Genomic DNA, 27,184 nt, shown 5'->3' on the forward strand with positions numbered 1-27,184 from the left:
CAAACGTTAGCCTCATCCAGAAACACCCTCACAGACACACTTAGAAATAACATTTAACCTATCTGGATGTTCAGAGGCCCAGTCATCACACTCCATTTCCTTTTTTTTTTTTTTCCCCTTTCCTGTTTTGGTCTCTACCTTGATTGTTAGGGGCTTTTCCCAGATTTGTGGTGATCCTTGGTTTTCCATTCATATTTTAAAATGGGGAGCTAAAAAACTGCTGAGAACTTTGAGCATCAGGGGGAGTTGACAATGTGGGCTTCTCTGTATGGCAATCCACCTGTTGCCTTACGTAACCCACATTTTTATATCTTTAGGTCTCTGCAGAAAGTATCTTCCAGTATGTGCCTGGAAGATACCGTCCTAGCTAACCATGGTCTGGGAGCCAAGCCAGCGAAGAGTGGGGAGGCTCTGAGCCCTTGGCACGTAAGCTTTCTCTCGGTTCACTGTGCGAATCTTTAATATCTTGCTGTCTTCAGTCTGGTGGGCCATCCTCACGGCAGCCTGCTCTGCCTTTATCCAGAGACCTGTGTTTTCAGCCATTTGGTCTTGTCGTGGGCTTGGGGACATGCAGTGGTCTGGCTGTGTGACCATGCGGAGGAGCTTGGGGGTACAGACACTCTCTAATGACTTTCAACCAGTCCTTCTGTTTTCAGTCCCATCTGCACTCACACTTCTAGAAACAGGTGATACCACCAAGTCCTGGGCCACAGAGCCTGTGGGAGTTCTCAGTGCAGACCGAGCTGCTCCTTGCCTTTCCTCACCATGGGCTTCAGACAGCATCTCATCTACAAGTCAGCAGCTACTCATCCTTCTGTGTTCAAACCCCACCACGTTTATTGTCTCTGTGTAGTTCCATGCAGTACAGGATCCTTTTGCTGTTGTTTAGAGGGGTTTCCAGAAGGAGCTGGAGTAAGTCCCTGTGTGTAGTCTGCACATGAGGACTGATTGACTTGTTGGGCTGGGAAGGAAAAGGTAGCACACGGGCTGGTGGACAGTGTAAGCAGGAGGTAGATGGCATGCTGGCTGAGGGTAAAGGGCCTGGCCGACCTGGAGGAGCAGAGACAACGCGGGGGAGCTGAGCTGGGTGCTGCAGCCTTAGGACTTAGGAGAGCTTCGTTCCACGTACTGCCTCGGCAGAGCCCAAAGGTGTTGCTGAATCAGGATCAGAAAGCTGCCTCAAGCCATATCCAAGGGTGTGCATCAAGGACCTTAGAAATAGCCATAATTTTCTTCTATTAACTTCGTTTGTAGAATTCTTTCCTAAGAAGAGAAAGCATATAATACATATATACTTTCCTAAGATAAGTTACTATATATACATAGTATTACTGTATATATGGTATATATAATATACAGGCTATTATATCTAGGCTTATTTCACTTAGCATAATGTCCTCAAGCTTCATCCATGTTGTAGCATGTGACAGAATTTCCTTCCTACTTAAGGAAGGAAATAAAATAAAATTCCATTTTATGTATATGCCACACTTTGTTCATCTGTCTATCTATCTATATATTGTTATTGTTGTTCAGTCACTAAGTTGTGTCTGACTCTTTGTGACCCCATAGACAGCAGCACGCCAGGCTTCTCTGTCCTTCACTATCTCTCTGAGTTTGCTCAAACTCATGTTCATTGAGTCAGTGATGCCATCCAGCCATCTCATCCTCCGTCACCCCCTTCTCCTCTTGCCCTCAATCTTTCCCAGCATCAGGGTCTTTTCAAATGAGTCAGCTCTTCACATCAGGTGGCCAAAGTATTGGAGCTTCAGCTTCAGCATCAGTCCTTCCAATGAATATTCAGGGTTGATTTCCTTTAGGATTGACTGGTTTGATCTCTTTGTAGTCCAAGGGACTCTCAAGAGTCTTCTTGAGCACCACAGATCGAAAGCATCGTTTTTTCAGGGCTCAGCTTTCTTTACGGTCCAACTCTCACATCCATATATAATTACTGGAAAAACCATAGCTTTGACTATATGGATTTTTGTTGGAAAAGTGATGTCTCTGCTTTTTAATTCACTGTCTAGGTTTGTCATAGCTATTCTTCCAAGGAGTAAGCATCTTCTCATTTTGTGGCTACCACTGTCCACAGTGAATTGGCGCCCAAGAAAATGAAATCTGACAGTTTCCACATTTTCCCCATCTATTTGCCATGATCTTCGCTTTTTGAATGTTGAGTTTTAAGCCAACTTTTTCATTCTCCTCTTTCATCTCCATCAAGAGGCTCTTTAGTTCCTCTTTACTTTCTGCCATTAAAGTGGTATCATCTGCATATCTGATGTTGTTGATATTTCTCCCAGCAATCTTGACTCCACCTTGTGCTTCATCCAGCCCAGCATTTCCCATGATGTACTCTGCGTAGAAGTTAAATAAGCAGGGTGACAATATACAGCCTTGATGTACTCCTTGCACAATTTGGAACCGGTCCATTGTTCTGTATCCAGTTCTAACTGTTGCTTCTTGACCTGCAAACAGGTTTTTCAGGAGGCAGGTAGGATGGTCTGGTATTCCCCTCCCACTAAGAATATTCCACAGTTTGTTATGATCCACACAGTCAAAGGCTTTAGTATAGTCAATGAAGCAGAAGTTGAAACCTTTTCTTAGGAAAGCATATATATTATATAAATAATAAATAATATTATAAATATAAATAATATATATAGACTTTTCCACAAGACATTCATTCACAGCATTTTTATAATATTAGAATATTAGAAATTAGAAATTTTAGAAACAGTCTAAACCCGGGCTCAACAAACGATTTGACCATTGGTCAAATCCAGCCCTCCTCCTGCTTTGCAGATGCAGTTGTACCAAAGCACAGCCACCCCCAAGGACACATTGTTCACATCTTTCCTGCTGTAACAACAGAGACTATGGCCAACAAAGCCTAAAATATTTACTCTCTGGTCCTTTAAGAAACAGTTTGCTGACTTCTGGTCTGAATGATGAGTAGAAGAATTGTTAAGCCAATTAAGGTGCATCACACCAGTTTACCAGCTTTTTTTTAACTGGTAAAGAAAAAAAATACCATTTTAACCATTTGTAAGAGTTCAGTTCAATAGTGTTAACTAGACTCACATTGTTGTAAAATAGAACTTCACCTTACAAAACTGAAACTCTCTACCCATTAAATAACATTTCCCTTTCCCCAGCCTGTGTTCTTCTTTCCTGTTTCTATGAATTTGAATACTTTAGATACCTCAGATGAGTGGAATCATACAAGTTTTGTCTTTTTGTGCCTGACTTATTTCACTAAGCATAATGCCCTCAAGCTTCATCCATATTGTAGCATGTGACAGAACTTCCTTCCTACTTGAGGAAGAAAATAAACTTCGAATTCCATTTTATGTATATACCACACTTTGTTCATCCATCAATAGATATTTGGGTTGCTTCTGCCTTTTGGTTATTGTGAATGATGCTATTGTGAACATGGTGTACAAATATTTATGTGAGAACCTGCTTTTAATTCTTTGGCTATAAACTCAGAAGTGGAGTGGCTGGATCATATGGAGTTCTGTTTTTAAGTTTTTGAGGAACCTCAGTGCTATTTCCATAGCAGTTGTACTATCTCCCCTTTTTACTGAAGTATAGTTGACGTACAGTATCTTGTTATTAGTTTCAGATGGACAGCATAGTGATTTGACATTTATATGCAATACAAATTGATCACCGCAATAAATCTAGTAACTATGCCAAGTTACTTATGCCAAGTTACTGCCAAGTCATTTCAGTCACGTCCAACTCTGTGAGACTCTATGCACTACAGCCCGCCAGGCTCCTCTGTCCATGGGATTCTCCAGGCAAGAATACTGGAGTGGGTTGCCATGCCCTCCTCCAAGAATCTTCCCAACCCAGGGATCGAGCCTGCATCACTAACATCTCTTGCTTTGGCAGGCAGGTTTTTTTCCCCACCACTAGCACCACCTGGGAAGCCCCCTAGTAACCATCTGCCACCATAAAAAGTTATTACAATTGACTATGCCCCCTGTGCTGCTACATGCATTACAGTCCCATAATTTATTTATCTTGTAAGTAGAAGTCTGTACCTCTTAATCCCTTCACCTATTTTGCCCAAATCCCCTCCTGCTCCTCTCTGGCTGCCAACAGTTTGTTCTCTGTATCTAAGAGTTTCCATTTTGTTGCGTGTGTTTATTTCTCTTTTTTTAGATTACACATATAAGTGAAACCATACAGTATTTGTCTTTCTCTGTATGACTTACTTCACTTAGAATAATACTGTTAATCCATATTGTCACAAATGGCAAGTTTTCCTTCTTTTTTTTTTTTATGGCTGGGTAATACACCCTTGTGTATACAGTTAACCCTTGAATAACCCCAGGAGTTATAGGCACCAACCCTCTGTGTGGTTGTAAATCCACGGTGGTCCGGTGGTTAAGAGTCCAGCTGCAAATGCAGGGAACACAGGTTTAGTTCCTGCACTGGGAAGATGCCGCGTGCTAAGGAGCAACTGAGCCTGTGCACCGTGATGATCCTGTTCCCTGGAGCCTGCGGCTGCAGGCCCCGAAGCCTGCATGCCTGGAGTCTGTGCCCCACAAGAAGAGATGCCTCCAGAAGGAGAACCCCGTGCCCCGCCACTAGACAGGAGCCCGCGCTCGACAGAACGAGAGAAGCGCTCTTGCAGCAAAGACCCAGCACAGCCAAAAGCAAATTTTAAAAATCTGTGTATCACTTTTGATTTGGCCCTCTACATCCACAAGTCAATCTACAGGTAAATCTACAGATTCCACCAACCGTATCCTGTAGAGTACTATAGCAGTTATTTGTTGGTGAAAAATGTGTAAGTGGACCCATGCAGTTCATACTCATGGTTTTCAAGGGTCAACTGCATATATCACCCTTTATCTATTCATGGATGGATGGACACAGGTTGTTTCCATATCTTGGCTGTTGTAAATAGTGCTGTAGTTAATGTAGAAGTGCATATATCTCTTTGAATTAGTGTTTTCATTTTTCAAATAATTTTTTTTTTTTTTCAAGTAAGTACCCAGAAGTAGAATTGCTGGGTCATATGATAGTTCTGTTTTTAATTTTTTGAGGAACCTCCATACTATTCTCCATAGTGGCTGCACTAATTTATGTTCCCACCAACAGTGCATGCAGGTTCTGTTTTCTCCACAATCTTGCCAGTACTTTGTTGTCTGTTTGATAAAAAAATAATAGATAGGCTCCCGGGGGTGAAAGGTTAGCGGAAGTGCCCTTTCTTCCTTTCTGCTGTAGTCCTGAGTGGTAGCTGCCGAAATGGGCAAGTTCATGAAACCCGGGAAGGTGGTGCTGGTCCTGGCCGGTCGCTACTCCGGACGCAAAGCGGTCATCGTGAAGAACATTGATGACGGCACCTCAGACCGACCCTACAGCCACGCTCTGGTGGCTGGAATTAATCGCTATCCCCGCAAAGTGACAGCTGCCATGGGCAAGAAGAAAATCGCCAAGAGGTCAAAGATCAAGTCTTTTATGAAAGTTTATAATTATAATCACCTCATGCCCACAAGGTACTCCGTGGATATCCCCTTGGATAAAACTGTTGTCAACAAGGATGTCTTCAGAGACCCTGCTCTCAAACGCAAGGCCCGGCGAGAGGCAAAGGTCAAGTTTGAGGAGCGGTACAAGATGGGCAAGAACAAATGGTTCTTCCAGAAGCTGCGGTTTTAGGTCTGTCTCAGTTAATAAAAATATTGAAAAAAAAATAATAATAATAGCTCTCTGACAGGTGTGAGGTGATATCTCCTTGTGGTTTTGATTTGCACTTCCTTGATGATTAGTGATGTCTATTCATATGTCTATTGACCATCTGTATAACTTCTTTGGAAAAATGTCTATTCAGGTTCTCCGCCCATTTTTTAATTATTTTTTTCTCAACGTTGAGTTGTGTGAGTTCTGTTTATAGTTTGGCCATTGAACCTTTATTGGACATATTGTTTACAAATATCTTTTCCCGTTCAGTTGGTTGCCTTTTTAATTTGTTGATGGTTTCCTTTGTTGTGCAAAAGCTTCTTAGTTTGATGCAGTCTCATTTGTTTATCTTTGTTTTTGTTTCCCTTGCCTGAGGAGACAAATCCAAAATAATATTGCTAAGATCAATGTCAAAGACATACTGACTATGTCTTGTGGTTTCAAGTCTTACATTTAAGTCTTTAATCCATTTTGAGTTTATTTTTGTATATGGTGTATGATAGTAGTACAGTTTCTTTTTTCTTTTCCTTTTTTTTATTTTTTGCATGTAGCTGTCTAATTTTTCAGCACCATTTATTAAAGAGACCGTCTCTTCCCCTCCTTCCTTTGTTGTAAATCAACTGATCATGTACATGTGGGTTTAGTTCTGAGCTGTCTATTCTGTTCCATAGATCTATGTGTTTTTGTGCCAGTACTATAATTTTGATTATTATAGCTTTGTGGTATAGTTTGAAATCAGGGAGTATGATATGCTCAGTATTGTTCTTCCTTATGATTGCTTTGGCTATTTTGGGTTCTTTCATAGCTCCATACATATTTTAAGATGATTTGTCCCACTTCTGTGAAAAAGGCCATTGGTATGTTTATAGGGGTTGCATTGAATCTGTAGATTGGTTTAGGTAGTTTGGACATTTTAACAGTATCAACTCTTCCAGTCCATGAATACAGTGTATCTTTCCATTTATTTGTGTCATCTTCAATTTCTTTCATCAATGTTCTGTAGTTTTCCAAGTATAGGCCCTTTACCTTACCGATTAAATTTATTCCTAGGTATTTTATTCTTTTTTTAAAAGATTTATTTATTTATACTGCACTAGGTCTTGGTTGCTGTGGGTGGGCTTTCTGTATGCAGTGAGCAAGGGCTACCCCGAGTTGCGGTGCGTGGGCCTCTCACTGCCGTGGCTTCTCCTGCCGTGAGCTCTGGGTGCTGAGCTCGTGTTGCTCCAGGGCCGCAGGCCCAGGGGCCGCTCCAGGGGCGCAGACTCAGGAGCCGCTCCAGGGGCGCGGGCCCAGGAGCAGTGGTGCACAGGCTTAATTGCTCCTTGGCTTGTGGGATCTTCCTGGAGCAGGGATCAAACCCATGTCCCCTGCATTGGCAGGCAGATTCTTTACTGGACCATCAGGAAAGCCTGGTGTTTTATTTCTTGATGCAATTGTAAATGGGACCGATTTTTTAATTTCTCTTTCTGACAGCTCATTATTAGTATACAGAAATGCAACAGATTCCTGTATATTGATTTTTTTTATCTCACAGCTTTACTGAATTCATTTATTAGTTCTAATAGTTTTTTTGTGTGTGGAGTCTTTGGGATTTTCTATATATAGTATCATGCCATCTGTATAATGACAGTTGTATTTTTTCTTTTCCAGTTTGGATGCCTTTTTATCTTTTTTTTTTTTTTTGGTGGTCTGATTGCCTTTGTTAAGTCTTCCAATGCTATGTTGAATAAAAATGGAAAGAATTGGTATTCTGGTCTTGTTCATGATCTTAAAGAAAAAGATTTTAGCTTTTCACTGTTGAGTATGATATTGGTGATAGATTTGTATATATGGCCTTTTTATGTTGAGGTATGGTCTCTCTATACCCACTTTGTTGAGAATTTTTAACATAAATGGGTGTTGAATTTTGTCAAATGTTTTTTCTTCTAGTGATATGATCATGTGGGTTTTATGGGCTTCTCTGGTGGCTCAGACAGTAAAGAATCCACCTACAGTGTGAGTTTTATCCTTTTTTGTTAATATGGATATCACAATGATTGATTTGTGAATACTGAACCATTCTTGCATCTCTGGAATAAATCTTGCTTATTGATAGTGTATGATTCTTTTACTGTACTGTTGAATTTGATTGATTAATATTTTATTGAGGATTTTTGCCTGTGTGTTCATCAGGAATTTTGGATTGTAATTTTTTTTGGTAGTATCTATCTTTGGTATCAGGGTGATGTTGGCCTCATAGAATGAATTTGGAAGCATTCCTTCATCTTCAGTTTTTTGGAATATAGTTGACCCTTGGAAAATGTTCAGATTAATTCACATATAACTTAGAATCAGCCCTCCATATCCAGGTTCTTCACATTTGTGGATTCAGTCAACCACAGTCCATATAGTACTGTAGTATTTACTGTTGAAAAATATCTTCAAATTAGTGGACCCATGCAGTTGAACCTGCATTGTTCAAGGGTCAACTGCAGTTTGAAAAGAATAGGTATTAAATTCTTCTTTACAAGTTTAGTAGAATTCATCTGTAAAGCCATCTTGTCCTTGGCCTTTGATTTTTTGGAATTTTTTACTTATTGATTCAGTTTCATTACTAGAGCTCACTCTTCAGATTTTCTAATTCTTCCTGATTTAGTCTTGGAAGAGTGCATGTTTCTAAGAATTTAACCATTTCTTCTAGATTTTCCAGTTCATTGGGGTATAATTGTTTGTATTAACCCTCTTATAGTCCTTCATATTTCTTGGTGTCAGTTGTAATTTCCCTTTCATTGCTGATTTTATTTATTTGAGCACTTTCTCTTTTTTCTTGAGTCTAGCTAAAAGGTTTCTCAATTCTGTTTATCTGGTGATCTTTTATTTTCTTTTTAGTCTCTAGTTCATTTATTTCCATTCTGATCTTTATTATTTCCTTCTGTTAACTTTGGGCTTTGTTTATTCTTGTTTTTCTACTTCTTTTAGGTGGAAGGTTAGATTGTCTATTTGAAATTTTTCTTGTTTCCTGTTGGAGATCTGTATCACTATAAACCCACCTCCTTCTTAGAACTGCTTTTTCCGTGTCCCATAAATTTTGGAACACTGTGTTTCCATTTTCATGAGTCTCAAGGCATTTTAAAATTTCCTTTTGATTTTCATTGATCCGTTGGTTGTTAAGAAGTATGTTGTTTAGCCTACATGTACTGGGAGGGGTGGTTTGCAGTTTTTCCCTTGTAGTTGACTTCTAGCCTCATGACATTGTGATCAGAAAAGATTCTTGATGTGATTTCAATCTTCTTAAATTCATCAGAACTTGTTTTGTAGCCTATCATGTGACCCATCCTGGAGAATGTTCCCTGTGCACTTGAAAAGAATGTGTTTTATTGTTTTCTGGTGGAATGTTCTATAGATATCTGTCAAATTCATCTGTTATAACATGTCATTTAAGGCCAATGTTTCCTTATTGATACTCCAGCTGGGTGATCTGTCCTTTGGTGTAAGTGGAGTGTTAAAATTCTCTACTATTATTGTATTGCTGTCTATTTCTCCCTTTATGTCTGTTAGTATTTGTATTTAGGTGTTCCTATGTTGGTTGCATAGATATTTACCAGTGTTATAGCCTCTTGTTGGAGTGATCCTTTTATCACTTTGTAATGCCCTCCTTTTTGATGAGTTTTTTTCTTTTATAATTTTGTTTCTAGTTTTGACCTTTCTTTTCTGTTTAAAGATGTCCCTTTAACATTTTTTTATAAGACCAGTTTAGTTGTGATGAACTCCTTTAGCTTTTGCTCATCTGGGGAACTCTAAATTTCTCTTTCAAATATGAATCATAACTTTGGTAGGTAGAGTACTCTTTGACTGTAGGTTTTTCCTTTCAGCACTTTGACTATATCATTCCAGTCCTTTCTGACCTATAAAGTCTCTACTGAAAAATTAGCTGATAGTCTTTTGGGTGTTCCCTTGTATGTAACTAGTTGTTTTTCTCTTACTGCTTTTAAGATTCTCTCTTTAACTTTTGACACTTCAATTATAATATGTCTTTATGTGGGTCTTTTGGTTCTTTTCATTTGGGTCTCTGTGATCCCTGGACTTGGATGTGTTTCCTTCCCCAGTTTAAAGAAATCTTCAGCCGTTGTTCCTTCAAATAGGTTTTCTGTCCCTTTCTGTCTCTCTTCTCCTTCTGGGGCCCCTATAATGTGAACATTAGTATGCTTGATGTTTTCCCAGAGATCCCTTAAACTATCATTTTTCTGAAGTCTTTTTTCTTTTCCAGTTGGATGATTGCCACTATTCTGTCTTCCAGACTGATGACTCATTCTTCTGTGTCCTCTAAACTGCAATTGATTCCTCTGGTGTGTGTCTCATTTCAGTTGTTATAGTCTTCATTTCTGACTACTTCTCTTTTATATTTTTACCTCCTTGTTGAAGTTCTCACTGAGCTCATCCTTTCCTCTCCCAGTTTGGTGAGCATATTTATTACTTTGAGCTCTTTAATCTGGTGAGTTGTTTGGCAGGTATCTTTCATCTCATTTTGCCTAACTTTCTGGGATTGTTCCTGTGGATCAGGTATGTCAGCTATATCTCCTGGCCTTGAAAGAGTGGCTTCATGCAGAAAGTGCGCTGTGGAGCTCAGTGGCACACTCCCCCATCACCCGAGCTGGATGCCCCCGTGGTGACCCCTGTGTGGACACCTGCGTGTGTCCTCCTGTTGTGTGTGGGCCGCAACTGATGTGGGTGTGTGGGTGTCGGGGGCTGGTCCCCAGAGCAGAAGCCACTTTGGAGGGGCTTGATTTCAGCCAGGGCCACCTGCCAGGTGGGGTGGGGTGGGAGCTGCTTTAGGTGGGACAGGTTCTTGGGGGATCACTGAAGCAGGGTGCATGGTTTTAGCTAGGTTGATGGGGAGTGATAGATACGGTGCTTGCCAGCACCAGGCCATATTGGTGATACTGTTTTCCATAAGCATTAAAAAAAAAAGGGGTGTTTTCCAGCACTTCTATCCCCAGAGAAAGTTCCACCAGATACAGGATTGCCTCTCTGCCCCACTTTCCATCTCTGTGTGGCCTTTTCTTTATAACCTTAGTCACGGGAAATCTGTTCAGTTTGCCTTTGGGTCAGTCTCAGAGATACTTGTTCTATATGTAGTTGTAGTTTTGCTGTGTCCTTGGGAGGAGGTGAGTCCACAATCTTCCTACTCTGCCATGTTGATCTGGAACTCAGTAGTTGAACCATTTTACAATCCCACCATTTGGAACAAGGATTCCGATTTCTCCACCTCCTTTGAAACACTTGTCATTTGTGTATTTTTGATAGTAGCCATCCTAATGAGTGTGAAGTGATATCTCATTGTGATTTGATTTATATTTCTCTGATGATTAGTGAAGTTGAATATTTTTCCAATACTTATTGACCATTTATGTATCACTTTTGGAAAAATGACTCTTCCAGGCTTTTTCCCATTTTTAATTGAGTTGTTTGATTTTGCTGTTGCTGAGTTATAGGAGTTACAATGGACATAAGTTTGGGCAAGCTTCGGGAGATGGTGAGGGACAGGGAAGACTGGTGTGCTGCGGTCCATGGGGTCGCAAAGAGTTGGACATGACTGAGTGATTGAACAACAATGTAATTCTAGCATCCCCTTTTTCTGGAATCCCTTCATGGTTTTACAGTGGTTTGGGTGTTGCAGCTTCTCAATTGGGTACTAGAATTCCCATGGAGGGGTTCTGGTTTATATATTCTGGTTAATTAGGTGTCTCTGTGAGGGAAGGAGGGTCTACAGCTTGCTGCTTGGAAGAAAAACTATGACAAACGTAGATAGCATATTAAAAAGCAGAGACATTCCTTTGCTGACAAAGATGCATATTATCAAAGCTATAGTTTTTCCAGTAGTCGTGAATGGATTTGAGAGTTGGACCATAAAGAAGGCTGAGGACTAAAGAATTGATGCTTTTAAACTGTGGTGTTGGGGAAAACTCTTAAGAGTCCCTTGGACTGCAAGGAGATCCAACCAGTCCATCCTAAAGGAGATCAGTCCTGGATGTTCATTGGAAGGACTGATGCTGAAGCTGAAACTCCAATACTTTGGCCACCTAATGCGAAGAGCTGACTCATTTGAAAAGACCCTGATGCTGAGAAAGATTGAGGGCAGGAGAAGAAGGGGACGGCAGAGGACAACATGGTTGGATGGCATCACCGACTCAACGGACATGAGTTTGAGCAAATTCTGGGAGATGGTAAAGGACAGGGAAGCCTGGCATGCAGCAGTCCATGGAGTCACAAAGAGTCGGACACAACAGAGCAACTGAACAACAACATAATTCTAGCATCCCCTTTTGCTGGAATCCCTTCTTGGTTTTACAGTGATTTGGGTGTTACAGCGTCTCAATTGGGCTCTAGAGTTCTCATGGAGGGATTCTGGTCTATATATATATTGTGATTAATTAGTGTCTCTGTGGGGGAAGCAGGATCTATAACTTCCCAGCCTGCTATCTTGCTGATATGACTGTCACAGGAAAATGTTTTTAGGATTTAAATAGAGTGTTCATGTTGTTAAGTTAAAAAAAGAAAATCCAAATATAAAACTATGCAGTCTGTTCTGAACTGTGTAAAAATATTCATAGAAAAATTACTGGTAAGAAATTCAGTCCCATAAAATGTTACTACTTTTCTGTGCTCTAAATATTCTACAACAAATAAACATTCTTTTTTAGTCAGGGAGGGAAGGAAGGCAACTAAATAAAGCAACCAGGAACTCAGAGGTGTACCTGGGGTCTGATTAGGAAGGGAGCCTTTTGTATTCAGCCATCAAAAGAGCAGAGAAGTAGTGCTCTGAGGGCCTGCAGGACAGAGGTAGGAAAAAAGAACAGAGTGGTGCAGAGAGGAAATGCACAGATGTTAAGCCAGCACCTTTGGGACAGAGGGATGGGAAGAAAAAGAGTGAATTTCTAAGTCAATCAGGAGGTCTGAGGCGCTGACGCCAGAGCATCCCCAGCAGAGGCACACTTTGCAGGATCGGGCTTCTTCCCTCTGTGATGTCTGTGTCCTTTAAACACAGGGGTCACCCCCAGGCAAGGAAACCACAGGGAAAGAGAAAGGGGAAACGCCAGGAATTTCACTCCATCATGAAGTGACAGTCTGAAGGTGCCCAAAGTGAAAAAGTGAAAGTGAAGTCGCTCAGTCATGTCTGACTCTTTGTGACCCCATGGACTGTAGTAGCCTACCAGGCTCCTCCATCCATGAGATTTTCCAGGCAAGAATACTGGAGTGGATTGCCATTTCTTTCTCCAGGGGATCTTCCCCACCCAGAGATCGAACCTGGGTCTCCCGCATTGTAGACAGACGCTTTTACCATCTGAGCCACCAGGAAAGTCACCCAGCTAGAGGAAATTCCCCAAAGTGGGGTGGCCAGCCATGCCAGTTTGCCCGGACTGTCCTGGTTTCAGCATCACAGTCCTGCAACACAGGGCCCTCAGACCAGGTGAAGCTGGACAATGAGTTAGCCTACAAGCCATGCCCTTACACACACACACACACACACACACACACACACGCATGCACACACATACACACACACACACACACACATGCGCGCGCGCATGCGCGCGCATGCACACACAGGGCTACCTAGCTTTGGCAGGCCTTTGAGGTAACTGAGAAGGAATTTTTCTTTTATTAGGCACTTCTCCAGTGGACAGTTTGGTGGAACCCCATTAAGGAATGAGCACTTTTGTGCAAAATTAATAAAAGTCCTGCTTAGGGCAAATGCAGCCAGAGTGTTGCGTGGTGTAGTGTGTTTGTGTAGAAGGCGCCCTCTGACTGATAAAATGTCTTGCTAGGGCCCACAGCTTGGCAAGCAGAACTCTGTCTGGTCTCAAACCCCCATCGTCTTAGCAGGTATTTTCATGTGGTGTACAAACCACACAGTCACCAGGGGCGGGCCTGCCACTCAGCCTCCACAAAGGATTTGGTTTCCGTCCTAGATGTTTCTAGCATCAGCAATGCCAGAAAAAGGGAAAACACTTTCATATTCACTGAACTATATATATATTATTTTTTTGCCTAGGAACTATGTCTGTGTGTAAAATCCAAAATAAACACTGGATTTTAAAAAATTTTCACACATCGGATAAGGACCTACTGGAAATAGATGAAAGAGAAATAAAAAGACATCCAGAGGGGAAATGCTGTAGCCGAGGATGAGACTGGAGGGGGACTCAGTCCTTTGATCTGCCTCTCTGATTCCAAGGAGAAGGGACCTGCCTGTAAGCACCGGCGTGGAGACTGTCCTTGTTTTTTCAGCCCACCTCGGCTCTGTCAGTGCCGTAAAGGCCACCTCGTCAGACCTTCTCCTGCCTCACTCTTTTCAGGCTTCTGATGAAACGTTTGGTTAGGCTTTAAAAACATTTTGTCTATGTCTCTTTTCTTCTGTATTTTCCATCTTGTTGTCTCTTGGAATGACAGTCTGGGTCATTTCTTCAAACCTGTCTCCCAGGTGTGAATTCTCTAATTCCTTCTTCGGCTGTATTTCTCTTGCTGTGAAGCTTCCATTAAAGTTAGTATGTATTAATAGGTATGTGTTTCGGTAACTGCATTTTTCTTTTGTTGTTGTTAGAAGTTCTACTTAGTTCTGGGAAGACTACTCTACATGATGGAGTTTCCGGTTCCCAAAGGTATCAATAAAACTGCCTTGTTCGTTTGCCTCATTGAATTATTTTAGGCATAAATTGAAGATTCCTTTCTTCAAGAAGTATTTGCCTTTGCTTCTGTGAGGTGTATAGAGGTACCATGAGTCTCAAAACACCTTCAACCAAATTCAAGGATTGAGATTCCCTGACCCAGACGATTAGCAGTGCCCACCGTGTGAAGGAATGAACCAAGGAAATGAGAGAAACACAGAAGATGGGAGCGCACTGTGCCAGAGGCTGTCCTGGGACTACAGGCGCCAGGATGCATTTAATCCCTCCTCTGCAGCGGCAGCGACTGTGTCAACAAGAGCAGGGAGACCAGTGAACTCTCAGGAGCATACCAATGTGGTGGGAGGCTGCCAGAAAGTAGTCAAACCGCCCCAAACAGCGGGCAGAACGCTGTCAACAGAGGAGAATTGTCAGGGCCCCCGAGTGCTCGCTCACCCGATAGGTGAGAGCCCCTGGCGAGTCCTCCAGGGCTTGTTGTGTAAAAATGCCAGCCTCGTTATGTGATTCAAACATCTCAAATATGCTCATCTATGGAAGAAAGATATTTGCAAGTTGGGGTTGGGGGCTTAGATCTGGGACTTTCTTGGTTCTAATTGCTGTGTCATCATGGAAGGATCACTTCCTCTCTCTCTGGGTCTTGGTTTCTCCAGCTCTGAACAACGGCACTGTATTTGATCAGTGTTTTCTGGTTTTTAATGCTCACACGAATCCGCTAGAGCTCTTGTTACACTACGGGTTTTGATTCAGTGAGTCTGAGATGGGCTCTGAGAGCCCCTTCTAGGTAAGAAGCTCCCAGATGATCTGCTACTCCTGATCCGTGGCCCACAGATTGAGCAGAAGCTTTTAACACGAACTCCCCTCCCAGGGGAGTAAGCTCCCCTCCCAGGTAGGTCTAGGCAAATAGGGATGCTTTGGAGGCTTGCTGTCTAAACAAGCCCCCTCCTCCTTGACGGGATGATTCTGTTGCATATTTCAGGGCTGAGTCAGAGTCACCTTCTCCAGGAAGCGGATCGCTGTCACCAGAGCCTCCGACCAGGACCCAGCTGGCTGAGTGTGGGCGTCACAGCACTGTCTCCAGCAGCTGCACAGTTCTGGGCCCAGCTGAGACCCGATTAATGTTTGAGGCATAAATGAACGGAAGGACAAAATAAATGTAATGGTGGGATAAAGTGATGGGGGCAGGGGTGACTCAGCATATTCCTGACCGGGCCTTAAGAGCCGAGTGAGTCTCTCTTTACTCTCAGAATTGGAGATATCCATCTGGCTCCTGTCATGGACTGAACTGTCTCCCCTGCCCCATCCTGACCTTAGCTGATGCAGTGAAGGCCCGTTGTTGTTGGTCTTTAGAAGCTAAGTCGTCTCTGACACTTTTAAGACCCCATAGACTGTAACCCACCAGGCTCCTCTGTCCATGGAATTTCCCAGGAAAGAAAACTGGAGTGGGATCTTCCAGGGGTTGAACCCGTGTCTCTGCATTGGCAGGAGGATTCTTTACCGCTGACCCACCAGGGAAGTACTATTATACTTTGCCACAAATGGTACACAAGTTTCCGTAATTGGTTTTCTTAATAACAGCACTTCCTCTGTGGGATCATGGAACTTCCCCAAAGAGGTCTGAATATAAAAGGCCTTGGGTGCCCTATATATTATTCACATTTGGCAATATTAATAAATTATTGAACTGTAGAAGTTACACTAAGGACTGGAGGTGATGTATCTTCTATCCCTAACTGAACTTCAGTCATAAGTGTAAGTCATATGCCCCTCTGTGCCTCTGTTTACCCATATAAAGTGTTTTAATTACATAGTATTAAGCATAATTTGGTATGGACCTAATAGAAGCAGAAGATATTAAGAAGAGGTGGCAAGAATACAGCAAAGAACTATACGAAAAAGATCTTAATGACCCAGAGAGCCATGATGGTATGATCACTCACCTAGAGCCAGACATTCTGGAATGCGAAGTCAAGTGAGCCTTAGGAAGCATCACTACGAACAAAGCTAGTGGAGGTAATGAAATTCCAGTTGAGCTATTCCTAATCCTAAAAGATGATGCTGTGAAAGTGCTGCACTCAATATGCCAGCAAATTGGGAAAACTCAGCAGTGGCCACAGGACTGGAAAAGGTCAGTTTTCATTCCAATCCCAAAGAAAGGCAATGCCAAAGTGGGCTCAAATTACCGCACAATTGCACTCATCTCACATGCTAGTAAAGTAATGCTCAAAATTCTCCAAGCCAGGCTTCAGCAATACGTGAACCATGAACTTCCAGATGTTCAAACTGGTTTTAGAAAAGGCAGAGGAACCAGAGATCAAATTGCCAACATCCACTGGATCATTGAAAAAGCAAGAGAGTTCCAGAAAAACATCTACTTCTGCTTTATTGACTATGCCAAAGCCTTTGACTGTGTGGATCACAACAAACTGTGGAAAATTCTGAAAGAGATGGGCATACCAGACCACCTGACCTGCCTCCTGAGAAATCTGTATGCAGGTCAAGAAACAACAGTTAGAACTGGAAATGGAACAACAGACTGGTTCCAAATTGGGAAAGGAGTACGTCAAGGCTGTATATTGTCACCATGGTTATTTAACTTATATGCAGAGTACATCATGTGAAATGCTGGGCTGAATGAAGCACAAGCTGGAATCAAGATTGTCGGGAGAAATATCAATAATCTCGGATATGCAGATGCCACCAACCTTATGGCAGAAAGTGAAGAGGAACTAAAGAGCCCCTTGATGAAAGTGAAAGAGGAAAGTCAAAAAGTTGGCTTAAAGCTCAACATTCAGAAAACTAAGATCATGGCATCTGGTCCCATCACTTCATGGCAAATAGATGGGAAAACAATGGAAATAGTGAGAGACTTTATTTTCTTGGGCTCCAAAGTCATTGCAGATGTGGACTGCAATCTTGATGTTAAAAGGCTTGCTCTTTGGATTAAAAGCTATGACCAACCTAGACAACATATTAAAAAGCAGAGACATTACTTTGCCAACAAAGGTCCATCTAGTCAAGGCTATGGTTTTTCCAGTAGTCATGTATGGATATGAGAGTTGGACCATAAAGAAAGCTGAGCGCCAAAGAATTGATGCTTTTGAATTGTGGCATTGGAGAAGACTCCTGAGAGTCCCTTGGACTGCAAGGAGACCCAACCAGTCCATCCTAAAGGAAATCAGTCCTGAATATTCTTTGGAAGGACTGATGCTGAAGCTGAAACTCCAATACTTTGGCCACCTGATGCGAAGAACTGACTCATTTGAAAAGACCCTGATGCTGGGAAAGACTGAAGGCAGGAGAAGGGGATGACAGAGGATGAGATGGTTGGATGGCATCACCGACTCAATGGACATGAGTTTGAGTAAGCTTCAGGAGTTGGTGATGGATGGGGAGGCCTGGCGGGCTGCAGTCCACGGGGTCACAGAGTCGGACCTGACTGAGCGACTTAACTGAACTGAACTGTAGCAGAATTCAGCTCTGAAACTGTTTCTGAGATTACCTCTTTGGTAGTGTATCTCAACAGACTCTTCTGGAGTCAAAAGCTCAACTCAAAACCAGAAAAATGGTGACTTCTCTGGTAGTCCAGTGGCTAAGAATCTGTGCTCCCAATGCAGGTTCAATCCCTGGTCAGGTAACTAGATCCCACATACCTCAGCTAAGAGATCAAGTGCTGCAACTGAGACCGCCATGCAGCCAAATAAATAAATATTAAAAAAAAACAAAACAAAACTGGAGCTTAAGGATTAGTCAGTCACAGATGTTTGTTTGATTGGAGTAATATTTTTTAAACTATTTATTTTTGAATTGCTGTAATTACAGATACAGGAGAGTTTAAAATAATGAAAGAGACCATTAAATGCCACTCTATGATAGTCAATTTGAAAACCTAGAAAAAAGACTCCTCACAAAATGTTAAATACCAAAATTGATGTAGGAAAAAATTTTAAATAAAGCATTTATAGAATGGAATAGTAACAACATTTGATGTGGAAAAGGCATCAGAATGAAATGGCTGTGTAACTGGATTTCATTTAATCTTTAAAATACAGAGGGGCTTCCCTGATGGCCCAGATGGTAAAGAATCTGCCTGCAATACAGGAAACTCAGGTTCCATCCCTGGGTCAGGAAGATCCCCTGGAGAAAGAAATGGCAACTACCCCAGTATTCATGCCTAAAAAATCCCACGGACAGAGGAGACTGGTGGGCTACAGTCCAATGAATCACAAAGAGTCGGACACGACTGAGTTTCCCTAGTGGTCCAGTGCTTAAGAATCTACCTGCCTATGCAGGGGACATGGGTTCAATCCCTGGTCTGGAAAGATTGCACATGCCACAGGGCAACGAAGCCTGTATGCTGCAATTACTGAACCCACTCTCTATACCCTAGAGCCCATGTTTCACAAGAGAAGCCACTGCAAGGAGAAGCCCACGCAGCAAAGAGTAGCCCCTCTCACCACCACTAAAGAAAGCTCACAGGCAGCAGTGAAGTCCAGTCCAGTTCAGCTGCTCAGTTGTGTCTGACTCTTTGTGACCCCATGGACTGCAGCACACCAGGCCTCCCTGTCCTTCACCAAATCCCGGAGCCTACCCAAACTCATGTCCATCGAGTCAGGAATGCCATCCAACCATCTCATCCTCTGTTGTCCCCTTCTCCTCCTGCCCTTAATCTTTCCCAGCATCAGGGTCTTTTCCAATGAGACAGTTCTTCACATCAGGTGGCCAAAGGATTGGAGTTTCAGCTTCAGCATCAATCCTTCCGAAGAATATTCAGAATTGATTTCCTTTAGAGTTGACTGGTTGGATCTTCTTGTAGTCCAAGGGACTCTCAAGAGTCTTCCCCAACACTATAATATAATTCAAAAGCATCAGTTCTTCAGCACTCAGCTTTCTTTATAGTCCAGCTCTCACATCCATACATGACTACTGAAAAAAAACCATAGCTTTGACTAGATAGACCTTTGTCAGCCAAGTAATGTCTCTGCTTTTTAATATGCTGTCTAGGTTGGCCATAGCTTTTCTTCCAAGGAGAAAGCCTCTTTTAATTTCATGGCTGCAGTCACCATCTGCAGTGATCTTGATTCCAGCTTGTGCTTCATCCAACCCAGCATTTCTCATGATGTACTGTGCATAGAAGTTAAATAAGCGGGGTGACAATATACAGCCTTGACGTACTCCTTTCCCTATTTGGAACCAGTCTGTTGCTCCATGTCTGGTTCTAACTGTTGCTTCTTGACCTGCATACAGGTATACCTGCATACAGTTATATTAAATAAATAAATTTACTTATTTGTTGGAATTATTTTATTTAAATTTTTAATTTATTTTTGGCTGTACTGGACTTCATTGTATGTATGCATTACATACAGTGTATACCTTGTATGCATTACATACAGTGAAGTCTAGTACAGCCAAAAATAAATAAATAATTTAAAATACAGATAATTACAATGTTATTCAAATCCTTGCTACTCAAAGTGTGGTCCATGGGCCAGCAGCATCAGCATCCCTGGGAATTTGTTGGCCCCCATCCTCGCTGTTAAATTAATTCTGTGTTTTAATAGGAGTTAATCTGGAGAAGGAAACGGCAATCCACTCCAGTGTTCTTGCCTAGAAAATCCCATGGACAGAGGAGCCTGGTAGGCTACAGTTCACAGGGTCGCAAAGAGTCAGACAAGACTGAGCAACTTCACTTTCAATAGGAGTTAAATCCCCTAGAAAGTGATGCATGCATATTAGTGGTCAAGAAACACTGGGCTGAGGCAGTGGTTCTCAACTTTGGCTGAATATTGGAATTATCTGAAGAGTTTTTTAAAAAATACTGACATTTGAGTCCCACCCCCAGAGATTCTGATTTAATTAATCAGGTGCATGCCCTGGGCCCCTGCATTTAAAAATATTCCCTAGATGATTGAAAATCAGAGATATAAACTGGCCTTAGAAAAATATGGAAAACTAAGAAAGAAATTTTACAAAGAATGTATCTCAAAGCAAAAAACAAAACAAAACTACAGACAAATCTCATTTATTATTAAAAATAAAATCCAGTAATGATAAAAATAGAGTAAGACCAGGCAGAGTTGATCTCAGGAATACAAGCAATAATTTGCTGGTTTAATAACCAGCTCTGGGAAAGATTTTTAAAAAGGCCTGATTTGGAGCCTTTGTCAATTCTTGTGGTGTAAATACTCCGACCTGGACTAATTTTAAGCATCGTTCATTTTAAGCTAATTTTGCTTCTAGCAAAGAATGGTGCTAATTTTAAGCTAGCAACAGGATCTTAACTGGCTTGAAAATTTCTGAAAATGAAACAACTGGCTCTCACAATCTGCTTGCTGCCTCACACCACTAGAGATTGATTCAAAATTAGGACACCCCCCCATGAGCCCATTCCGTCAGCACTTTGGAGAGGAGAGACGTGTGATGTCAGAGAGCGTCCCATCACAGGTGTGTTCAGGGGGGACTGCCTGGGGTAGGCGCCACCTCCATGCAAGCACGTGCTTCATCCCTCTATGCTGACTCTCATCCAGCAGGCTTCACTCAGGTCCTGACCCGCTCCTGAAGGCATGGGACTCTCTGACACCTGCTTGGCTGCCAGAACGAGCCTGTCCCAGACTTGCTGGGACCCCTTGGCCCCTATGGTCCTGACAAGGCCCAGGTTTGATCAGGTCCTTCAGAGGTGGGTGTCAGCATCGCCTCTGATTCTCAACAGGCAGATCTGGCAGGGCTCAGCGTGCTGCTTCGTTAATCCACAGGCATCGTTTCAGATAAGGTGGCCCTTTCCCTAACCTGAAGGGAGCCGCCGAGAGAGAGCAGGGGCCCGCCTAACGTCCTTGGGACTCGGGGTGGGTTTCCTGCCCGGGGGGCGTCCTCCGAGGTTCGTCTGCTCTGCCTTGCGCTTCCTTGCTTTCTTGGCTTAATCGTGCCAGTTCCATTTCTCTTTCTGGAACTGCGCGCCTCTTACAGGATTCCAGGAAACTCCCATTGTATTGATAACCCAGAGTCCATTCTCACTGCAGCTGAACTCTCCGGAACAACACCATCACTTTCGACCTAGGCGGCCGCCTAGAGCGGGCCTCCACCTCGGCGTTCACGCCGCTGTGGTGACGGCTGCGAGCGGTCACTCTCCCCGCCTGGTAGGAGGGCTCCGTGGCCGTGGGGCCGTCAGCAGCTTCCCGGGTTACCCTGTGGTGTCAGGGGCCCCTGAGAGCTCCTGGGAGCCCTGCCCTGTGCGGAGTCACGGCCGCCCCTGCCCAGGGGGAACACCGCCCTTCACACCGCTGTCTCCACCCTGCAGCATTGGTGGCAAGGGGTTGGCAGAGATTCTGCCGCGCGAGCTTGTCTGTTCTCCTTGGGACAGGTTTTATCTGTTATTCACCAAACCAAATGATGACTGAGCACCTCGGAGGGGCCCTTTGGGCCGGGGAGAGAGCAATGAACCACGTGGATGTAAATCCCTGAACGCTGCGTGTCATCAGGGGAAGGGAAAATGAACAAAAGCAGACCAGAAACAAATAAGGTGATCATAAGGATATGGAGAAAATAGAGTGCGGAGGCTCAGAGACAAAGGGAGGGCGCTCCCGTAGCTCAGAGTCGGGGAAGGACCCTGCGGGAACGGAACCGTTCTAGTGCAGGAAGGGTCAGCCCCGGGAGGAAGGGGTGGGGAGCCACAGAGGCCGCGAGGAGGGCATGGGCTTGGCATGTCTGTGCATGCCAGTCTTGCGGGCGGGCAGGGGCTGGGTGCTGAGTGCCGAGGGCGGCCTTTGGACTCTCACGGGAACAGGGCTGGGGGCGGTCAGAGGTGGGAGGTCAACAAGACCACATTCGGCGGGGAGAGGGCCCCGTGGCCGAGATGTGGAGAAGGGAAGGGGCTGGGGCGGTCACTGAGGCAGGACCCAGGCTGGGGGACAGGGTCACTGGCCCTCCGGACCGCGGTAATGCCTCGCCGAGCTCAGTCATCTGAGCTCGCTCGTCACAGACACCTCTGCGGTCAGAGCCTGCCACCGCGGCCCAGAAACAGCAATTACCTGTCAGAACGAAAACACAGCAACGTGTGTTTATGCCGAAACAACAGCAATCACAGCGCAACGCCTCTCCGGGCTGTGCCCGCCGACCCCGCTTGCCCTGACCGCTGACCCCTGCAGCCTCACGCTTCACGTGGCCCACCGGCTCCGGGCTTGCGGCTTCCTGACCGCGCCCCCCAGGCTCGGCCGCCTCCGCCCGCTCCCCCAGCGTGGTTGCTGCCGAGATGCTGGCAGTCAGGGTCAGAGATGCAGGGGGCAGACGTTTTTGGAGATGAGTTTGTCACATGGTACACATCATTAATATTTGATTGCTTTGACATAACTTATTCATCTCCAATCCTTTATCATTCTGGAAGAAAGTAGTCTCTTGCCTCTTTATCCATTTGTTCAGTCTACAGATATTTGTTGAATCACAACTGCAAGCCCCCTGGGTAGGAGGTGGAGATACTAAGGAAAGGTACCCTACCCCCACCACTCCCAGGGTGTATCTGCCTGCAGATATCACTGCCACTTCACAGGGCATCGAGGCCAGCCAGAGTTTCAGACCACAGAGCTGACCTCTCTCCAGTAGAAGGAAAGAAATGCAAATTCACGTTTCTTATTTACTCTGTGCCAGATACTGAATAAGGTACGTGCATCTGCAGACCTCACCTTTGTTCCTCACAGCATTCTGGAAAATGGATGTGATCGTTCCCGTGTGCCCTGATGAGTGTATCGTGGCCAGGAGCGGTGACACCGTCTGGACCCTGTTACACAGCCAGTCAACAGCGGAGCCAGGGCGACGGCCAGCTTTGCTCAGCTCAAAAACCCACGCTCTTTCCACTCCACCGAAGTTAAACCATAAGAATGCAGATCAAACTCAGATTAAAGGAAGGACTTGGGCACATGCTCAGGCCCACCTCAGTCAAGGAAAAGGGTGAGGACAAGAAGGAAGTCACGTGTCAGGGGTGATAAAGTCTCAAGAGCCACCAAAGAATCATGAAAACAAGAGTAACAAACACGAAGAAACATCATGGAAAAACCCAGCCAGCTGGTTCATGTCACAGAGTGAGTCACCCCCGAAAGACCTTGGAGGAAGATGAGAAAATGGATAGGTTTGGGGATAATTATCTGAACTTGCTGGGAGGCAGAGTCCTGCCAGATGCGGCATGTTTAGCATCCAGCTGTCTGGAGGTGGAGAGGGCGGAGGGCTCTCCTGGGCCTCCTAGTAAAACTCAGCCAAAGGGTGCCCTCATCTCTGGGTCTAGAGGAGGAGCCCTAGATCCCTGCTGTCAGCCTGGATACCGGCACCCACAGGATTATCAGAAGCAGAAGAAGACACAGGAGTAAGAGGACAGATTTTTTAAAAGAAAATGTCCATTTTACTTAAAAATTTGAGCAAAACCAGTGACATTACTTTGATAGCAAATGTTAATTTATTATGCAAGAGATAGCCAGTTTCACATGAAATTTGAAGATAACCCATTTTCAAGGAAGTTTCCTGATTTAGGTGGATCACTTGAAGCTTCATTCCTAGACATCTAACGATCCATGATTGTTTGCTGGGAAATACTGAGACAGTCCACATGGTTATCTCAAATTTGTGACAAATCAGCTACTCACATCCCACCCTCAGATCGGTTTTAACCAATGATAACTGAACTCTCATCCTGGGCTGGATGTTCTGCTGGGTCCTGTTCAAGATTAAGAAGGTATTGTTCACGTAGTAATCCCGAACACATGCCCACAGTAACCGCAACATTATCTGTTACTTAGGCTATGGTAGAGGCCTGTGTAAAGAGCTGTGTGCACTCAAAGGAATGATTAATTTTACCTGGGAGGGGGAGCCATGGGTGAAGACTTTGAAAAGAAGTTTCCTCTGAAGGGAAAGGATTCTGCCATGGGGCTCTCCCTCACTCTAGACAGAGAAAGCAGGGAATTTACTCCAGTTGAAGTGTAAAGAACACAGGAGACACTGGTCAGAGGTTATTAAGCTAAATCTTTGGGTTCAGGTGATGCAAACCTTGAATGTCACCTTGGGCATCCTAGACTTTATTGTGGAGACAATGGAAGGTCGGCATTGAAAGATTTGAGATGGGTAAGAAATACAACCAAACCTGTATTTTAGGAAGTTCATGAAGGTTGGAGGGTGACTTGGAGGGAAGAGGTCTTGTAAGTCAGATTCTGGGCCAATCATTGAGGTCTTTCCTAAAGGCATCCATCCCAGTCCCTTGGGCAGCTCGGTCCATTCCCATCACATGCAGATTTGAGACATTTATGGAGTCCATTGCATTATGTAATCACCCCTATAGGATGGATGCATATACTGCTCTGTCACAATTGTTGGTAGTATTTTGATAGATGCATTTTAATACAATTGGTTTCCTCTGTAATCTTATATGTTTTCTTTTATGCTCTTGAAAATATTGATTTGGGGACTTCCTTGGTGGCCCAGTGGTTAAGACTCCACGTTTCCACTGCAGGGGAAGCAGGTTTGATCCCTGGTTGGGGAACTAGAATCCCACATGTCTCACAGCATGGCCAAATATATATACATATACACATGGCCAAATACATATATAGTTTTGGGAAGGACTCTATGGACTTTACAGACTGCCAAAGGGTTCATGATCAAACATTTGAAGGTACTACATAGACCATCTTTCCTTTCTCCACATGCAGTAATTCCTCAGTCAAGTGCTCATTTATCAAACGCCTCTCCTGGGCTCAGGTCTGTGTCAGAGGCTATGCTTTGAGGATCTGAAACCAAGCTGCCTGGGCTGGATTCCTGCTGCTGCTTTTTTGAACCATGTGATTGTGGCCAAATTAACTTTCACCTCCCAATTTTCTCCTTTGTAGATGAGGATAATAGTAATCCTATACTTCAGGGGGCTGTTTTAAGAAGGAAATCAGCTAATGAATGTGAAGTTTTGGGCAATGTCCAGCCCCCTGAGCCCAGACCACAGTATGTTTACTGTAGAATCAGGGAGACATTGTTACAGGGAGGAGCCCATTTTGACTCCATGCAGGATCTGTTTCTTTGACTTTAACCTTTGCTTTTCATTGCCTTTGTTACTATAATCATACATAATGGCCTGCCTCAGGGAACTCTGCTGCTCTGCCTGAATGTTAAGCCAAAATTGCCTTTTTTCAGGGAAACACCCTGACTCCCTCCACCTGTGGAAGACCACAGTTCAGTTCAGTTCAGTCACTCAGTTGTGTCCGACTCTGCGACCCCGTGGACTGCAGCACGCCAGGCCTCCCTGTCCATCACCAACTCCTGGAGCTTACCCAAACTCACATCCATCAAGTCGGTGAAGCCATCCAACCATCTCAGCCTCTGTCGGCCCCTTCTCCTCCTGCCTTCAACCTTTCCCAGCATCAGGATCTTTACAATGAGTGAGTTCTTCGCATCAGGTGGTCAAAGTATTGGAATTTCAGCTTCAGCATCAGTCCTTCCAATGAATATTCAGGACTGATTTCCTTTAGGATTGACAGCTTGGATCTCCTTGCAGTCCAGGGTACTCTCAAGAGTCTTCTCCAACACCACAGTTCAAAAGCATCAATTCTTCGGTGCTCAGCTTTCTTTATGGTCCAACTCTCACATCCATACATGACCACTGGAAAAACCATAGCCTTGACTAGACGGACCTTTGTTGGCAAAGTAATGTGTCTGCTTTTTAATATGCTGGATGGCTACAGGAAGGAAGAAATTAACATATCCCATCCTGAGGCTGGCCATTCCAGGAGATATTTGCAAGACTGATGGCCTTTTACTTTACCTCCTCACCTCTTCCCCCTCTCTGTTTTATAAAAGACCCTGGCATCCAGACCCTAACAAGATGGTTATTTTGAGACGTTAGTCTGCCATCTTCTCAGTCCGCCAGCTTTCTGCATAAAGTCATGTTCCTTCCCTCAACACCTTGTCTCTCGGATTTCTTGGCCTGTTGTGTGGTGAGCAGAGTGAGTTTGGACGTGGGAACATGGTAACCTCAGGTGACACCACGCCAGAACAGAGCTGTTGTTTGCTACGACTCTCATTGCTTCGGTTTCCTGTCTTCAGGTCTTCCTAAGAAGGACCCGAAAAACTCAGTTGAAAAAGAAGTAGTCACAGAATCCCTTCAAAGTCTATACTTATCTAAAAATTTGGTAGCTGTCTTAGTTAATGTCCCCAAAAAGCAGAAACTGAGGTAAAGGATTTGTGGCAGGTTGCATTTGGGAAGTGATTCCAGCCCGCACAGTAGGGGAAGGTGGAAGTGGTGGAGAGGAGGGAGCAAAGCTACAAAGGTTAACCAGCAGGCTGCCTCCGAGGGCAGCGGGTCCCCTCTGAGAGGTCGTGCAGAACACGCCCAGCTGTCCTGCCAGGGTGAGGGGTGGTGGGCTCAACCACCAGCAACTCTCCCTCATCTCTGAGGGCTGGCCTGGGGGTCTCACGTGTGAATCCAGACAACTGCAGTGGCAGAAGCTGCCCACAGACGGGCCACGGGTGCCTGGGGAATAGCCCGTGTGTGGGGGAGAACGCTGCCTTTGAAAGCTACCCGCCCCCGCATGGTGTCGCTTCAGTGGGGATGGCAGGGGAGACACGCCATCACGGGTAAAAGAGACAGTAAACAGATGAGTCTGTCCTTTATTTGATTTTAAAATGTTACTGAAAGAGGTTTAACTCCACCCTGCATCTTTCAGCGGCTTCCGGCCCTCCCCTTCTTGTTGTAGCCTGTGATTTTCACCCCAATATTGCTTCAGCAACTTATGTGTGATTTGGTCTTTATGAGTGTGTTTATCAAAAATCCCAGCCACCCACACACTTCAGAGCCATTATTATGG

General features: G+C 44.0%; 1 protein-coding gene across 1 annotated transcript; it reads left to right on the top strand.

Annotated features, from left to right (window-relative positions):
- Positions 1–5,212: 5,212 nt before the first annotated feature.
- LOC133073980 (large ribosomal subunit protein eL27-like) lies at positions 5,213–5,696 on the top strand. The gene has a single exon (XM_061167960.1). The coding sequence runs from the start codon at positions 5,266–5,268 to the stop codon at positions 5,674–5,676; it is 411 nt and encodes a 136-aa protein (XP_061023943.1). The 5' UTR covers positions 5,213–5,265; the 3' UTR covers positions 5,677–5,696.
- Positions 5,697–27,184: the final 21,488 nt, after the last annotated feature.

Source organism: Dama dama, chromosome 19 (genome assembly GCF_033118175.1).
Source record: "Dama dama isolate Ldn47 chromosome 19, ASM3311817v1, whole genome shotgun sequence".
Classification (NCBI taxonomy): domain Eukaryota; kingdom Metazoa; phylum Chordata; class Mammalia; order Artiodactyla; family Cervidae; genus Dama; species Dama dama.

Excerpts from the sequence above, each read along its gene's own strand:
- LOC133073980 (XM_061167960.1), top strand. The coding sequence starts at position 5,266 with ATGGGCAAGTTCATGAAACCCGGGAAGGTGGTGCTGGTCCTGGCCGGT.